This window comes from Globicephala melas, chromosome 3, assembly GCF_963455315.2.
Source record: "Globicephala melas chromosome 3, mGloMel1.2, whole genome shotgun sequence".
In the NCBI taxonomy this organism is placed as follows: domain Eukaryota; kingdom Metazoa; phylum Chordata; class Mammalia; order Artiodactyla; family Delphinidae; genus Globicephala; species Globicephala melas.
Window position 1 is genome coordinate 158,908,256 of NC_083316.1, and position 16,910 is coordinate 158,925,165.

At 56.6% G+C, this 16,910-nt stretch overlaps 3 protein-coding genes across 3 annotated transcripts; 2 read left to right on the top strand and 1 right to left on the bottom strand.

Annotated features, from left to right (window-relative positions):
* Positions 1-62: 62 nt before the first annotated feature.
* ANKLE1 (ankyrin repeat and LEM domain containing 1) lies at positions 63-7,462 on the top strand. Its single transcript, XM_030880200.2, has 9 exons — positions 63-1,237; positions 1,315-1,467; positions 1,912-2,017; positions 2,147-2,291; positions 2,541-3,278; positions 3,410-3,587; positions 3,875-4,034; positions 4,143-4,272; positions 4,538-7,462. The coding sequence occupies exons 1-9, from the start codon at positions 1,014-1,016 to the stop codon at positions 4,708-4,710; spliced, it is 2,007 nt and encodes a 668-aa protein (XP_030736060.1). The 5' UTR covers positions 63-1,013; the 3' UTR covers positions 4,711-7,462.
* Positions 6,344-13,991, bottom strand: ABHD8 (abhydrolase domain containing 8). Its single transcript, XM_030880203.3, has 5 exons — positions 13,791-13,991; positions 11,833-12,580; positions 9,868-10,038; positions 9,517-9,733; positions 6,344-8,043 (listed from the first exon to the last, which is right to left on the bottom strand). The coding sequence occupies exons 2-5, from the start codon at positions 12,570-12,572 to the stop codon at positions 7,873-7,875; spliced, it is 1,299 nt and encodes a 432-aa protein (XP_030736063.1). The 5' UTR covers positions 12,573-12,580; positions 13,791-13,991; the 3' UTR covers positions 6,344-7,872.
* A 1,628-nt stretch (positions 13,992-15,619) lies between these two features.
* MRPL34 (mitochondrial ribosomal protein L34) lies at positions 15,620-16,782 on the top strand. Its single transcript, XM_030880196.3, has 2 exons — positions 15,620-15,902; positions 16,113-16,782. Exons 1-2 carry the CDS (start codon positions 15,829-15,831, stop codon positions 16,324-16,326), a joined length of 288 nt encoding a protein of 95 aa, XP_030736056.1. The 5' UTR covers positions 15,620-15,828; the 3' UTR covers positions 16,327-16,782.
* Positions 16,783-16,910: the final 128 nt, after the last annotated feature.

Here is a 16,910-nt window from a genome sequence, read left to right on the forward strand (position 1 = left end):
TTGCAAGTGACAGAAAACCCACCCACTGAGCAGAAAGGAGAATGGCTTGGTTCTTGTGGATAAGAAGCCATGGTGTAGCTTCAGGCTTTGCTGTATCCAGGTGCTCTGACATTGCCATTGGGGAGGGCTGAAATACCCTGCATGGTTGGTGTTCAGTGTGCCCTGCTTTCCTCCCAACCCGTGGAAAGGGGTGAGATGGCTGTGACTGCTCCCCAAATCCCAACCCAGGTGAAGTGAGGGCTCTCCCAGCACCCCTTACGACTGGCCTTGCCTAGGTCATGTAACCTTGCATTGGGCCAGTCATGGGCCAGAGCTGTGGTACACTCTGATTGGCCAGGACTCCATCAAGCTTCTCTGGGAAGGAAGCTTTATAGCTCCATCAGGTAATAGTGTGGGTGCTCCCCAGAGGAAGGGAGACAGATAGAACAGGTGCATCACTCAACTATCTTACTGGATGATGAGCAATTGTGGGGAAAAAAAAGCTTACCAGCTAGGTTTTCTCAGTTCCTTATCAAACAAAAATAGCTTTATCGAGAAACAGCTTTTCCTTCCCATGAGGATTTATTAGGCACCTGTGTGCCAGGCCCCTCGTTCAACTTCACACCAGCCTGGAAAGGATTATTCTCCCATTTTGCATGTGGGGAAACTAGAGCCCTAAGAGGCCCAGGGCTCCAAAGTAATGGACTCCCGACTCCGCAGAACTGAAAATGGGCAACACAGAGCCACTGCAGGAGGGAGATATTAATTGAAGCCTAACATACTATCAGGGCTGCGTGCGCTAATGGAGGCCGCCTCAGCAGATGGTTCTGTAAGACCTAATGCCTTGGCACCATCGGGTCCCGGGAGCGTAGCTCCACCCACTCCAGCAGGCTGTTAGTGTTTACGCGGTTTTGAGAGATAACGGCACACACGACGACCTCCACCCTACCGGGACCTTATCGGCTGCCCCTAGCCCTGCCTGGGCACTACTTGGTGTCGCAGGCTCTGGCCAGCATTAGAGCTCCTGAACCTAGATGTGGACGACAGTGCGTCGCGGGTCAGCCTGGCTGGGGACCCTGCGCTGCGCCGAGGGGCGGGGACCCTGGCCGAGGGGCGGAGCGGCGCGTGCGCACAAGGGCGCCGCGGGAAGTTGGAAATCGGCAGGTCGGGCAGCTGGTCTGGGGGACCGCCGGGGCATGGGCTCGGCGACAGTCCTGGCGCGGCGGCTGCAGGCGGCGCTGCGGAAGGAGGAGTTGCGGTGAGGGCAGGGCACGGGTTGGGTGGGCCAGGGGTAGGGGACGAGTGTCGCCGTCCACTCTGACCCTCTGTCCTTAGGGCAGTGGAGGAGCTGCTGCGCCGTGGTGCTGACCCCAACCTGGTGCTTGAGGATGGCGCGGCGGCCATGCACCTGGCGGCCAGAGCCCAGCGCCCGCGGAGTCTGTGTTGCCTCGAGGCCCTGCTGCGCCGAGGCGGGGACCCCAACACTCGGTGAGGCAGGGTCTGGGCTCCGGGCAGCTTTTCCGCGGAGAGGGGTCTCCCGAGTCCGAGGGAAAGACCTGGGAGTCCTGGAGAGGGCGTCCCACGGTTCAAGGATGCGGACTCAATGCCCGGGGGCGGAGCTTGGGGAATCTGGGGAAGGATCTTGAGGGTCCAAGGGCAGAGGCAGGGTACCAGACCGAGGGTGGGGTATGAGGTTGCGCTGAGGCCAAATGGGGATCAAAGGTTCGGATCTGGTGGTAGGCGCTCTAGAGTCAGAGAGCAGAGGTTTGGGTCCTGGCCCGCGGGGGCAGGATCTAGGTTCCAAGTGTGGTGTCTCAGGCTGAAGGGCGGAAATGGGGGTGCTGAGAGCCAAGGCACCGGGCAGGGGGTGGGAGGATGGGGGCGGAGATCGAGTTCCCTCCTCCACTGACCCCTCCTCCTCTCCTGCCCCAGATCGGCCGAGGCGCTGACGCCGCTGCACGTGGCCGCTGCCTGGGGCTGTCGCCGCGGCCTGGAGCTGCTGCTGAGCCAGGGAGCGGACCCCGCGCTGCGCGACCAGGTGGGGGTCCCAGCGCTGTTTGTAGCAGGGCAAACCCGGAGGGAGGGAAAGAGGAAGGAAGGGAAAGAGGAAGGAAGGGAGGAAGAGAGGGAGGGAAGAGGGCGCCCCCTGCTGACCGCGCCCATGTAGGACGGACTCCGGCCTGTGGACCTGGCCGAGCAGCAGGGGCACCAGAACTGTGTGCGTGTCCTTCGGGAGCTGGAGGCTCGGACCAGGACCCCAACACGGACCCGGGCAGACCCCCAGGAGCCAGAGCCCGAGCCCAAGCCTGACAGTGAGTGGTGCCTGTGCGGCTGGGGGTGCTTAGCCTCTGATCTAGCTTTGCGGGTCTCTGTGTGTGACATCCACGCTCTCCCACTGTTTCTGTTTCACGACTAAGGTCTCTGGTCCGTCTCTCTGCCTCCGACTCTGTCCTTCCTCTTTGCGATTGCAGCCGCCTCTTTCTGTCTGATCTGACTTCCATCTTTGTCTCTCACTTCCTCCTCCCCTCCTCTCTGACTCCCACTCTTATCCCCTGCTCCAGGCCCAGGCCCTTGGGGAAAGGGGCTGAATATCAGCCCCTCTGGACCTCCCAGTGTGACACTGGACTCCACAACACTGGGCAGAGGTGATGACAAGGACATGAGCCTGGAGGCTGGCCCTGGACCCCCCAGCCTCCTTGCCCACCCTGAGATTGCTGGCACAGATGGCAGCTTGGAGTCCCCCCTAGGATGCTGGGACTGCAGCTCAGTTGCCTCCTTTGTCACCGCAGTTGAGGCCTCTGGAGCTGAGGACCCAACTGCCCACATGTCCCCCTGGGCTGGTGTCCGACCGTCCCAGAGGGTGCCAAGATCTTCGGGTACCCCACAGCAGGAACATCGAGCCCTCGTGGAGGACAGGGAGGCAGAACTAAATGCCCGTCTGCAGGCCCTGACTCTGACCTTGCCAGATGCCTCCCCCTCCCCCAAGTTCTTCCCAGAGAGGAGCCCAGCCCATAGTGCCCCTTGGGAACCACTGCCTGGACCCTCTGACTTCCACATCCCAAAAGATGACCAGTTGTCCCTCGACAGTGATGTGGCTGCCCTCTGGCTGACAGAGGATGAGGCGAGCGCCACAGGTGGCAGGGACCCCATCACCTCTTGCCAGTGCCCACCGGACCCCACCACGTCTGACCTGGAGCTGCTGCAAGGGCTCCGGGCACTTGGCAAGAGCCGCGGTTCCATCACGTCCTTCACCCGGCCATACTACCTCCAACCACTAGAAGAAGCCCAGGCTGCTCGTGGTTAGTATCCAGAGTCCAAGGAGCCTCCAGGAGTCCTCGGAGACCCGTGGCTCTCAGTGCAACCTACTTCTCCCTTCATCTCTGGGAACCATCCTTTCCTTTGTCTCTCTTGACTCAGTTTCCCCTCCCAGGCCTAGAATTCTCAGGGCACAGCCCAGAGCTGGCCAAAGCCCTGCGGACCGGCCGTATCCCAGATGCCCAGGCAGATGAGGATGCACTTGCCAAGCAGTTTGAGCGGCCAGAACCCACCAGACGGTGGCGGGAGGGGGTCATGAAGTCCAGCTTCACATATCTGCTGCTGGACCCCAGGTACCTGGAACAGGAATGACCCAGAAGTGGGAACTGGAAAATTCTGAGATTGGTTCTTATCTGCTGTGTGTCCTTAGGAAGGAAACTGGCCCTCTCTGGTCATCAGCTTCTTTATCTATAAAAGGCAGTTGGATCCAATTCAAGCTGCTGAGTGTCCTTGGCGAACAGCCACCCACCCTGCCTTTTATAAAATAGGGGTCACTGGGCGTGGGTTGCTCTGTCTTTAAAGACTGCCTCTGGGGCGACTCTCGTCACTTTTCCTTCTCTGAGCCACCTACTTCATCTAGGAAGACTCAGAACCTTCCAGCCCGAGCTTTCTCACTGACCCTGGCTGAATGCCTTCGGATTTTTGTCCATGCCATCTTCTACGTGGGCAAGGGAACACGGACCCGGCCGAATGTCCACCTCTGGAAGGCCCTTAGCCACCGAGGGTGGCCAGGAAAACAGGTGTGAGGATAAGGACCAGGTTCATGGCAGGGGTGGCACAGTTGCGGGCAGGTAGAGGAAGGAGGGAGTTGGGGGGCAGACCTCTGACCCTGCCCTGGCTCCCCCCAGGCCTGCCCCAAGGTGCGCCAGATCTTAGACATCTGGGCCAGTGGTCGCGGTGTTGTCTCCCTGCATTGCTTCCAGCATGTGGTTGCTGTGGAGGCTTACACTCGAGAAGCATGTCTTGTGGATGCTCTAGGTAGGTGCCTGGCTTGTGGGGTCGGGGGGGGGGGTGGTCACATGAAGGGCACTTGATCTACCGATTCCCTCACCCCTTGCCCCTCAGGGCTGTTCATTCATTCAATGAGCAATTATTGAGCACCAATGATGTACCTGCACATGCACAGATTTTGCTCCATTGGTTTATCCCTGCTCGAGGGCAATACCCAGTGGGTTTACTGGCACGTACTTCTGCCTGGGGTTCCTGGAGGCTGCTTTTGTGACCTTACTCCTAATCTCCCCAGGGATCCAGACGCTGACCAACCAGAAGCAAGGACACTGCTATGGAGTGGTGGCCAGCTGGCCACCCACCCGGCGCCGCCGCTTGGGGGTGCATCTGCTGCACCGTGCCCTCCTTGTCTTCCTGGCTGAGGGTGAGCGAGAGCTATGGCCCCAGGACATCCAGGCCCGTGGCTGAGCACTGGGGAATTGGCCATCCAGCCTAGGTCGAGATCAGGGTGTTTGAATGTTCCAGCTGCCCCGCGCTGAGAGCAGCCCCCCATCTCCAGCTCCAGAAGGCTGGTGGGGGAGCAGCAGGACAATCTCTCCCTCGGGCTGAGGGAGGATTTTATTACAGATGGAACTGCTGGATAGGTAGTGAGCTCCCTGTCATGGGTGGAGAATAAGGGGATGTGGGAGGAGAACAAGTAGACCAGAAGGTTCTTTGGAACACTCTGGTGCTTTGAAATATGCCAGTGCTTTGGCAGTTTGGTCCTGTTTGGGCAAACAGAGTCCATTTTTATCTCCCTGACACAGGGGACCCACAATGTAGGCTGGGCTGGGGGCTTCCTCAGCCACATGAAGGGAATCTGCCCAGCTCAAGAGTTAGGTTTCGCTGCTTCCCAGCTGTGGGACCTTGGACCAGCAAGTTCTCTGTCTGAGCCTCACTGTCCTCAGTTGTACACAATGGGGAAAGTGCGAGGTTCTACCTCAGGGGGTCACTGAGGAAATCAGATTAAACCGTCATGGGGTAAAGTGTTCGGCTCAGAGCCCTACTGAGCCAGAGGCAGCCCTGCAGGCGGAAATTCTCTGGGGGAAGGCGGCGGGTGTCGGGATGTTCTCGAGGTACCGGGGATGTTCTCGAGGTACCGACTTGTGTATTGAGGGGTGGGCAGAGCTGGGGAGGTCATCGCGGTGTGGGTGTGAGACACCAGCTCTCCTTGGCATCACTGTGTGACTGGAGCCTCCTGGTGTTGCTTCTCTGAACCTGTTTCTTCCACTATAAAATGGGATCACTAACCCCATCACTAACCTCTTTGCTCTTTATGCAAAAAGCTTCAGTAAGTGCCAAGCCACTATCCTGGTGAGGTGGTGGCAGGATCACTTAAATTTTCCAGAACTTGCTTCTTCAAAGCAGTCCAGTGGGTTTAGGGACTTGGTGAGATCCGCTGCCTCATTGGGTTCGTCACCTGCCTGTCATCGTGGCTCAGAGAACCAGGTCCTGCAGGGGGCGGGCTAAGGTTCCACCTGCCTCCTGGCCTCCACTACTGAGCCCCTGGCTACTCTGGCTGCTATGGTAATTAGGGTTCCTGCCTCTGGAGTGGGCCTGGGCTCTACCATTTTAACTGAGCTGAAGAAACCTCACTCCGAGCTTCCCTTTCCTCATGTGTAAGACAAGTAATTCTCCCAGACACCAAATAGGTGCTTGATAAAGTGGTAGCAATTAAAACAGCATGCTGGGACTTCCCTGGTGGCGCGGTGGTTAAGAATCCGCCTGCCAATGCAGGGGCCACGGGGTCAAGCCCTGGCCCGGGATGGGAAGATCCCACACGCCGCAGAGCAACTAAGCCCGTTCGCCACAGCTACTGAGCCTGCGCTCTAGAGCCCGCGAGCCACAACTACTGAGCCTGCGCTCTAGAGTCCGTGAGCCACAACTACTGAAGCCCGCATGCCTAAGAGCCCGTGCTCCACAACAAAAGAAGCCACCGCAATGAGGAACCTTCACACCGCAACGAAGAGCAGCCCCCGCTTGCCGCAACTAGATAAAGCTCGTGTGCAGCAACGAAGACCCAATGCAGCCAAAAATAAATAAATAAATTTATTTAAAAAAAAAAAACCAAACAGCATGCCATCTCCCAAGAATACACAAACAGAAAGAATCCAGAGACATCCCTCCCCCCGCCAAAAAAAGAGGCCCAGAAGAGGTGGGATTTGTCTAAAACACAGGGTATCCCAACCTTAGCCCTACTGACTTTTGAGACCAAGTTACTCCTTGCAGTGGGGGCCGGGGGCCGTCCTGTGTACTGTAGGGTGTCGGGCAGCATTCCTGTACTCCACCCACAAGATTCCAGGTGCACCTCCCCCTCCAGTTGTGACAATCAAACGTATCTACAGAATTTGTCAACCAACAGCAGTGCCCCTGTAAGAACCCCTTTAAATTAAAGGTGGGTTCACAAACCAGTGGGGAAAGGACCAAAGGTGCAGCAACTGAGGGGACAAATCTCCCACTGGACACACAAACCATGGGTAAACCTAGATATACATACATTAGAATAAAATATAGAGGACCAAGAGCACAGCCATGGAGCAGGGAAATCCAGAGAAATCTGGATTCAAAAAAAAAAGATTCGAAATAAAAATCATCATGACAAAAGCCACTCAAAACCAAGTTATACGATAAAATGGGACAGTAAGAGGTACTAACTTGCTGTGTGGTGTGGAGTGAAGGGGATTCAATGAACCTATGGGTGTCAGGCACTCAGCACAGGGCTTTGCATACAGCTGACACAATTATGGCTACTGGAATCAGATGCAACCGTCCTCGGATCCTCACCTCAACTTCAGCATCGACCTCAGTTGGTTCTCCTTCTCCCCTCCAGGGACGGGCAGCTCACCCCCTATCCGCCTTCTGCTCCGGAAATACTGCCCAAGTAGCCCCTGCATTTTGAGGAGGGAGGGGAACTCGGGAAACAAGCCTGAACGGCCGACATCCTCAAGTCTCTGTGGGCCAGCCCTGAAGGGGAGGCACTCGACTCAGTTCAGTCTGCACTTGAGGAAACTGAGGCTCAGGGCGGCCCCGCGCTTCGGTCACCCAACACAGGCCTGGAGGCTCAGATTGTCACTTTTTATTGAGTTACAAGTTGAGGTGTGCGGGTTCGGTGGTGCCAGCCCCTCCCAAACCCTCCCTCCTTGGGCCACAATAGCTCCCAGCGCCGAGGAATGGGGGGTGGTAAGGGGTCTCGGGCATTGGGGCGGGGTCTCGAAGGTCCCTGCGGGGCTCGTGGGTCCCAGGATCAAGCACGGCGAACACGGAAGACAGAGAGCGGGGTGGTGGCCTGCCTCGGCCCTGGCGTTTTGGGGTAGGGGGCTTCTGTACAAGGTCATCCTCCACGGGGGTCCCGGCTATGGCCCCGAAAAACCGATGGGTCCCGCAGGACTAGCAGAGAGCGGTGTGTCCACCTGGCTCCCACGAACGCCACGTCCTGCCCAGCCGGCCTGGGGGGCGTCTCTCTGACCTGACCCCGCCCACTGGAGCGAACGGCCCGCCCAGGTGGTCCTCGCGGGCGGCAGACCCAACTCCGGCTCCGGGCCCCTCCTCAGGCTCCTCGGCTCACTAAGCGCTACCCTGCCAGCTCAGCGGCTACTTCTTTTCCTCTGGGGGCGTGGGCAGGGGCTCGGGCAGGGCCTTGGGCGAGGGCTCGGGCTCCCAGAGCAGGAATTCGTGGAGCAGCGTGTTGACCGTTTCCGGACACTCCAGCATCACCATGTGGCTGCCTTCATCGATGAGCTTCAGGAAGGCCAGGAGCAGGATCTGTGGAGGACGCGGGCTCAGGGCAGGCAGAGACAGGCCGACGGAGCTCGGGGCCAGGCTGCCCTGGGACTCCCCCTGCCCCCCCCATCTATGCATGGCCTCCAACATCAGGAAGTCCTTCTTGCAATCTACCCTATATTCCTCCACTTCCACCCAAGGGGGATCTGGAAGATGGCCTGTCACCCTGCTGGAGCCCAACTGGATATTCATTCATTCCCCGTTTATTAAGTGCCTACAATATGTCCAGAGCAGGATTTCTCAACCCGGGCACTAATGCCATTTGGGGTGGGATCATTCTCTGGGATGGGGACTGTTCCATGCACTGTAGGATGTCGAGCAGCATCCCTGGCTTCGATCCACTAGATGCCAGTGATAGCATCCCACTCCCCCGCCACAGTGTGACAATTTAAAATCTCTCCAGGGACTTCCCTGGTGACGCAGTGGTTAAGAATCTGCGTGCCAATGCAGGGGATACAGGCTCGAGCCCTGATCCGGGAAGATCCCACATGCCGTAGAGCAACTAAGCCAGTGTGCCCCAACTACTGAGCCTGTGCTCTAGAGCCCGCGAGCCGCAACTCCTGAGCTTGCGGTGTAGGGCCCTGGAGCCACAACTACTGAAGCCCACCTGCCTAGAGCCTATGCTCCGCAACGAGAAGCCACCACAATGAGAAGCCTGCGCACTGCAACGAAGACCCAACGCAGCCAAAAATAAAAATAAATTAAAAAAAAAAAATCTCTCCAGACATTGCCAAATGTCTCTTGGGGGCAAAGTCACCTCGGTGAGAAATCACTGACAGATGGAGAGTCTCTCATGCTAAGGTAGGGTTTCTCAACCTCCACATGACAGACACTTGGCGCGGGATCATTTTCTGCGGTGGGGATGTCCTGCTCATTGTAGGTTACTGGGCAACATCCTTGGCCTCCACCCACCAGATGCCAGAGCACCTCCCTCCCCTACAGTTATGACAACCAGAAAAGTCTGCAGACATTTCCAAGTGTCCCCTGTGGGGCAGAATCATCCCTGGTTAAGAACCACTGGCCCAGAGCTATTCTTAGCCCTAAGGATCTCAAGACCCTTTCTGGGGAATCTGACCTAAGATCCCCAGCTCACCCTTGAAGAATTATGTAGCCCATCACAAATCCCAACTGTGAAGAGTGCCTTTTTTTTTTTTTTTTTTTTTGCCATGCTGCCTGGCATGTGGGATCCTAGTTCGCTCACCATAGATCAAACCTGTGCCCCCTGCAGTGGAAGCATGGAGTCCTAACCACTGGACCGCCAGGGAAGTCCCATGAAGACTGACTTTTAATGTGCAGTGGGGACAGCACATAAACCTACCACCTGTTCAAGGCAGCCCCACTTTCTGGATTCCACCTTTGACTCTCCATCTAAGCTCTGACGTCCCTGGGGCTGGAGCACAAGGCAGAGTCCCCCTGGACTGTGCAAGGGGGATCTGAAGGGTGTGGTGGCCATACCTCAGCCATGCGCTGGTCTTCCTCCACCGGCACAAACTTGTCGTGCATGCCATGGACGAGCAGGACGGGCACGGTGAGCTCGGCATGGTAGACCTCGTCGCCCTCGGGCCAGTACTGGCCACTCATCATGGCCCGAAGCACAAAGGAAGACACATTGAACGCATTGCCCTCCTTCAGCAGCTGCTTCTCTTTGGCCCCTTGGCGGGCGAAGCCAGCCCTGGGGGTGGGGAGGCACTGTTGGAGCCCTCATGACAGCTCAGCCACCAGGGGTGCCCCCATGCCAGCCCCAGCCATATAGCTTCCCCTCCCATCCACCCTGGGGAGATGCCAGGGCAGGGCCAGGTCACTCACTTGAGGAAGCTCCAAGCCAGACAGGGTGACAGGCAGTGCAGGACGCACGTGGGCATGTTGAAGATGGAGCAGAAGCTGGGCTCCAGTGCCGTAGGGCCCCCGCCGTTGATCATGATCATCTTGTGCACCAGATCTGGGTACTCATGAGCCAGGAACGTGCAGAAGGAGACACTGCCCCATGGATGGATGGTGGGGAGGGTTGAAGGGTAGTGGTCAGCAGGATACAAGCAGTGAAGGGGTTAATGCCCTCCCCTCACCCAGAGGCATATACTTGAAGGCCAAGATTCTTCCCCTGGGGTTCATGGGCACCAAATGGGGGTGAGGGATGGGTGGGGCATCTCGAATGCCCTGAAATTGAGAGACTGTGTGTGTGTGTGTGTGTGTGTGTGTGTGTGTGTGTGTGTGTGTGTGTTGAGGGTGGATTTTTTTTCTTTTGGAGAAAGGATCCAAATACACAACTTTTATCAGATCCTCAAAGTCATCATAACCCCCAAAGGAGTAAGAATTACTTATTGCCAAGTGTTAGGAAAGCTATTTGATTAAACCAACCCTTTGGCTTCTCAGAGAACGTCCCTGTTTCCAGCGTATCCCTTCCCTTTAAGGATCTTCTCTCATTGGCCCCTGGGTGTGACACATCTGCCTGCCTTATGCAAGGTGGAAGGGTGCAGGTACCTCTCCTCATTCCCCCTAAAGCAGAGTTTGTTTTGCAAACTATGGCCTGTGGGCTAGCTGCTTGTTTTTGTAAACTTAAGTTTACAATCTTGTAAATGTGTAAAATATTTTATAAATAAAGATTTATTAGAATAAAACCATGCCCATTTGTTTACAATTATGTCTGCTTTCTTTCTACAACAGTAGACATGTGAAGTTTCAACAGAGATCAACCATTACGGCCTGCAAACTTAAAATATTTACTATTTGGCTCTTTAAGAAAAAGTTTGCCAACCCTTGCTGAAAAGAGGGACAGGATACAAGCAGGAGTCAGGTGGACTTGACTGTCCCAGTGACTCACTGTGTGCCCTTGGGCAAATTGCTTAACCTCTCGGAGCTACCATCTCCACATTTGTGACATAGTAACTGTGCGGACCTCACAGCATTGTTATGGGGTCACAGGAATTTCCACAGGTGGGTGCTCATTTAATTGGAGGAATCATTCAGCATAAGCATCCACTTTGAGGTATGTTTCCATATAAGCAAATAGGAGCTATGCTATTTCCCAGTCTGGCTTCCTTTCTTTTGGAAACTTATGTAACATTTCCTTTTCTTGTCTAGTTGCATGGGCTACAACTGCTAAAACAGTGGTTCTCAACCTGGCTGGCTGATCAGATCCTGCCTTTCCTCCTGGGTAAAGGACAGAATGGTACCACTTGGCAGTGATCGGGCACCCAGGCCCAGAGCCTTCCATGGCGTGGGCTCTCATCTAAATGCTAGGTGGTATTATCTGTCACCCCTTTAAGGAAGAATGAATTATAGCAACCTGTGCCCTTGTAAACAAAAATTATGGGATTCCAATTAGTCTTTCCTTGGAGCCCTTGGGGTCTCCAGAGCAACCAATTTTTGAACTTAGTTGAAGACAATGGTTCTCAGCTAGGGGTGATTCTGCCTACCAGAGGACCTTTGGTACTATTTGAAGGCATTTTTGATTGTCATGATCATCACTTGACCATTGCGCTAGCGGCATCTAATCGGCAAAGGTCAGGAACGCTGCTAAACATCCTACAGTGCACAAGAAAGCCCCTCACAGAAAAGAATTACCTGACCCAAAATGTCAATAGTTCAGGGATTGAGATACTGCTTTAAAAAAATGTGAAACAATAGCATTGGTGGCAGGAATCCCTGTTTTGTTGCAGATGTTAGCGGGATTTTTCAAGAAGGGAAATCTTTCAAGAAGTATTTTGTGAGTGGGTGTCCAGTTCCTGCCAGTCTCCACCCTTCACCCTCATCCCCACCCCAGTGTTGGCTCACCCGTAAGAATGCCCAATGAGCACGTTTCGCTTCTTGGCATAGCGCTTGAAGATGGCACGCATGTCCTCTGCCAGTGCATAGAAGGTGTAGGCGGCGGCCACCTGGGGCGCTGAGCTGGCCCCGTGGCCGGCCAGGTCGGGCGCCACCACCTCGTAGCCCAGGCGCACAAAGAAGTCCAGCTGTTCCTTCCAGATGGCCAGGGAACCGCCGACACCGTGGATGAAAAAGAGCACCACATCGGCCTGGGCGCCCTTGCAGCTGGTGATGCGCTTCTCACAGTCAATGTGGATGGTCCGCTTGGGGCGTCGGGCTCGCCGCCGTCGTCCGCCACTGCCACTCCCAGCACTGCCTGGGCCCGAGCGGGTATCGCTGCCCGCTGGGTCAGCCAGCTCTACCTCGAGGGCGGCTGGTGGCTCCCCAGAGCCGTTCTGCCCGTGCAGGAGGTCAGCTCGTGGTGCCCGGCCCAGGTTCTCCACCAGTAACCGCCCATTGCGGTAGACGGTGATTCTGCGCTGGCAGTGGACCAAGCCAGATTGGTCCCCCTGGGCGGCGTCTGACAGTGGTGGAGGTGGGGTGGGGAGCGGAGCGGGTCCAGCATGCTTCACCCGCAGCACGCGGCCAGGCTTGACCTCCACAAAGGTGTAGCCATCACTGGACTCCACACTCTCCAGAGGCCCCACAGCATTGGGTGGCGCGCCCAGCAGGCAGCAAAAGATCCCATCGGTCACCCCGGTCAGCATGGTGTGTCCTGTGAGTGGGGTTGTGACAGCCAGGTCAGAGGCCATCTAAACAGGGAGCCTTCCACTCCCATAGCACCCACTCCCCACACCTGGGTCAGGTGAGTTGCACTGCGAGGCCCCATCTAGGCTCCAGTTTGGGGGTGGCCAGAACCAGCCACGCACTGAGATGTTTTGTCTGATCAGTGCCTGTGTGGCGTTCGGCCACCCTTCTGGGCCAGCCTAGTCTATCCTAGAGAGAAGGTCGTGGCTGACACCAAGAGGCATTCACTGGGGGTGGCTTCCCGGAGGAGGGGACATTGTGGCAAATGTGGCCCATCCTTGAGGACCCTCCAGCTCAGGTTTATAGCAGTAATGCCTTCCTAAACCCACTCATTCATTCGTCCATTCATTCATTCATGCACTGTTTCCTTAATTCACTTTCACTAAACCAGCATACCCTGAGGGCTCCAAAGGCATCTAAAAATGTGCAGATCCCAAAGAGCCCCCATCCCAGGCCTCTAAACCTGGCTTCTGAAAGGTGAGACCCTGGGAGAGGGGTTTCAGGACTGAGCTCCAGAAGCCCTTGCCCAACTCCCCAAGACCACGAGTGCAATGGGTCTGTTTCAAAGACCTACAAGCTGAGGCTCAGACACTCTGGGAAGAAGATGCTCTGTCCCCACTGTTCAGTACCTTGGGTTCTGGGGAATCTGGCACACAGCCCCCAGTGGTGGAGATGAGGATGGAGAAGGTAAAGCCCTGGCTGGGGGCCTCCAGGCCTCCATCCCGCTCCATGAGGGCTCCACGGCCCTCACTCCGTGTCCATGGCAACTGCAGGCAGTTACATAACTCGAGGGGGATACCCGCGCAGCGCACCCCCATTGTTCAGGCCCTGGTGATGGGACCAACCCCTCCCCGTCCCCATCCTGGGCTCCGCGGGGATAATGAACGTCGAACACCCGTCCTGCAGTGGCCCGTACTTGCTGAGGAAGGGGAAGCAGGCCGCGCCCCCCACCTCCGGCGGGGTTCCAACCCGGGATTGCCAAAGGGGGCGCAGATGCGCCACGCCAGACCCCCTCCACAGAGCCAGGCCCCCGCCTCCTGGGTGCGCGTCAACCCTGCGGCGGGGGTCGAGGCCACTGGGGCTCCGCGGCTTCCTAAGGGCTTTGTGGACACCCCCCATCCAAAGTGAAAGACCCAGGGGCCTCAGTGTCCCCTTCCCACGGCCCGGTCCCTGCTCACCTCATCGAGGGCCCTGGGGCCCGGGGCAGGGCAAAGGGGTCCCGGGCGGAGAAGCCGGCGTCCGCCTGCGGGCGCCGTTTACATGGTGGCGCGGGGTCGGGCCGGGCGCGTTTACGCGGGCGGGCGCGGGCCCAGGGCGGTCAGTGCGGGGACATCCCGCTACCGCCTAGCGAGACGGCCCTTTAAGTGTCTCCCCCGGGGGGGGGGGCGGGACCGTGCACCGACTGACTGGAGCCTTGGCCAATAGCAGCTGCATAATGACCTGGCCTAGTTAGACTGCCAATCAGAGGCGGCAACTCCGGGATGAGGGCGGGCTCTTGGGGCAACGACCCCGCCTCCCTCAAGGTTTACGGAGGTGGAGGGAGGGATTGGGCCTGGTTAACCGCCAAGAAGGGGTCGCATCCTGAGGTCTTCCGGGCCCCTCCTCGCCGCAAAGAGGATCTCCTCGGCTAGCCTCTGCCTCCGAACTGCCCTGTCCCCTCCAAACGGAGCCCCCATGCCCCTCTCTCTGTGCTGACCTTTCCGTTCTACAGTCTCCCAGATCTTTGCAATTTCAGGTGGGGAAACTGAGGCTCATAAATGGCACAAGGTCACAAGGCAAGCTGGGGGGCAGAGATGGGACTTGGAACCACGGCTGTGTGATTCCAAGTTCTGCAAATTGTTATTCGTTAAACCATTAAACAGATATCTTGGAGCTATCGGTAATTAAGGAATTGGAGTTTCACAAATAGGCCAATTTAACTGGTGACCCTGGTCCCAGCTGGAGCCAGAAAGCCCACAGTTCAAATCCAGCCTCTACCCTTTGCTGATATGTGACCTTGGGCAAGTCCTTTCCCTGAGACTCCATTTATTTCTCTATGGAATTAATTCCCTCATGAGTTTGCTCAGCAGGGAAAGTGCTCCATACATTATTGGCATTATTATTGTACTGCTGTAGTATTGTAGTGGTTTGCTAAATGATGGTGCAGGTAGGATGGGCTTCAGAGGACAAGGGGTTAATCATCCCTTCCCCACTCCTATCCCCTGGAATTTGCTGCCAGAGCTGGGTTAGGTCCAGCCACCCACACTTGCCTACTCAGGTGCTCCTGGGAGACTACAGTTTATTAATGCAGAAAAAACTCCCCTCCCCCTCCCCAGGCTGGGAGATACTGGGGTGCCTGCAGGGACTCAGCTGCAAGCCTGGCCCTTGAGTGCGCCCTGGGCTTCAGGGAGAGTCTGGGGAGAGCTGTGTGGGGGCAGTGTTGGGCCAGAGGGAGGGATAGGATTGGGGGAAAGGAGAGTATCTGAGGAGGATTTTAAAAAGATGACTAGGGGAGCACCAGGCAGAGGAGGTTGTAGCTGAAATTTAGGGTGTGTGTGTATGGCGAGAGCGGGCTTCAAATGCCTGCCAGATATTTTCCCTGGGGCAATGGGGAGCCGTAGAGGGTGTGTAAGAAGGGAAAGGGCTCAGATATGAGTATTAGAAAAATAGGGCCTGAATGGGGGCACCGCCAAGGGCAAGCCTGCAACCGTTGAGTTCTGCAGATTGAGAAACTGAATGACCACCCCAAGGACATCCAGCCAACACCAACTCAGACTTCTGGGCTCCCCGCCAAGGGGCGGAGACTTGGCTGGGGCTAAGGGAAAGCTGCCAGCCGTGTGCCGTCTGCCTGGCTCCCAATGGGGGTGGGAAATTCAACCAGCCGTTTCCTGAGGCTGCCACCAGCTGCGCCACCGTCACTCCAGGGTACCCTCTGTAGAGCTACAGGAGAAGGAACTACAACTCCCAGCAGACCCAGGGACATAATGTCTTGTACGCACGCGCATGCGGAGGAGGCGCCGTTCGCCTGTCACCTGCTGATCCACAAGGAGAACTACACTCTCCTGTGGGCCCTGACGCTCACGCCTAAGATGCGGTGCGCCTACGTAGAACTACAACTCCCGCGGCAATGAGGACTCCGCCTAGAAGAAACTACATTTCCCAGAAGTCCTCGTCCCGCAGCTACGGAACCTATGGGCTTTGAAATAGTTGCCACCGGACGGCGTGCCGGCGGCGGACATGGCTTTCTCGACCAGATCGGTGGGGCGCCTGTTGGGGCCAGTCAGTAGGTCAGCGGCGCTTTTGGGTGGCAGGTGAGTCCTCAGGGGGACCCCTTCCCAAATCTGGGAGTAAGGGCGGCGTCGGGGACTGGCCCCAGCTGTTTACCAACCACATGACCTTCCAATGCCTTGAGAACTCCTCGAGCGCCTTTATGCTGCCAGGCTCCCTCTGGCATTGATCGGGAAACCCAAGCTCGGAGAGGTCAGAAGTCACACAGTGCCCCCTCTAATCTTCCCCGGCAGGTGGCTCCAGCCCCGGGCCTGGCTGGGGCTCCCCGACGCCTGGGGACTCCCCGCCGTGCAGCAGACCCGGGGCAAGGCGCGCGGGAACGAGTATCAGCCGAGCAACATCAAGCGCAAAAACAAGCATGGTTGGATCCGGCGCTTGAGCAAGCCAAGCGGCGTCCAGGTCATTCTTCGCCGCATGCACAAGGGTCGAAAATCATTGAGCCACTGAGCAGTGCGACGCTGCCCGCTGGACCCCCCCCCCCATTAAAGCATTTTTCCTCGCTGACGACTGGGACTCGGACGGACATGAATTCTCAGATTTCGGGGTTGGCCCAGGGGAAGAATTGTGGGATTGGACTGGAAGAGGGAGTGGGAAGTCAGACCTTGCCAAGTGCCTTTTTACGCTTTTGAATTAGAAAGAATTTCGAACATGTGCATCAGTCCACAGAATGGTACAGTGAACGCCCTTGTAACCCGGTACACAGCTCTACCCACAACCTATCCTGCCCTCTCCTGAGGTGCAAATCTCGGGCAGCAGGTTATTTCTTCTGTAAATATTTCAGAACTCACTTCTCTAAGATAATGGCCCTTTAATACATATTCACAAAGCTTTTCAAAGCTAAAAAAAAAAAAGGCCAACAATTCCTTCATGTCATTAAAAATCTAATAAATGTTCAAATTTTCACTTGTCTTATAAAATGTCAATTCTCACAGTTCTAGGAAGGCTTGTGGAGAGGTGGGAGGGGTTTGAATGCTCCACCTGCCCCTTGGGGATGGGCTCTGTGACCTTGAGCAAGATCTTAGCCCTCTGAG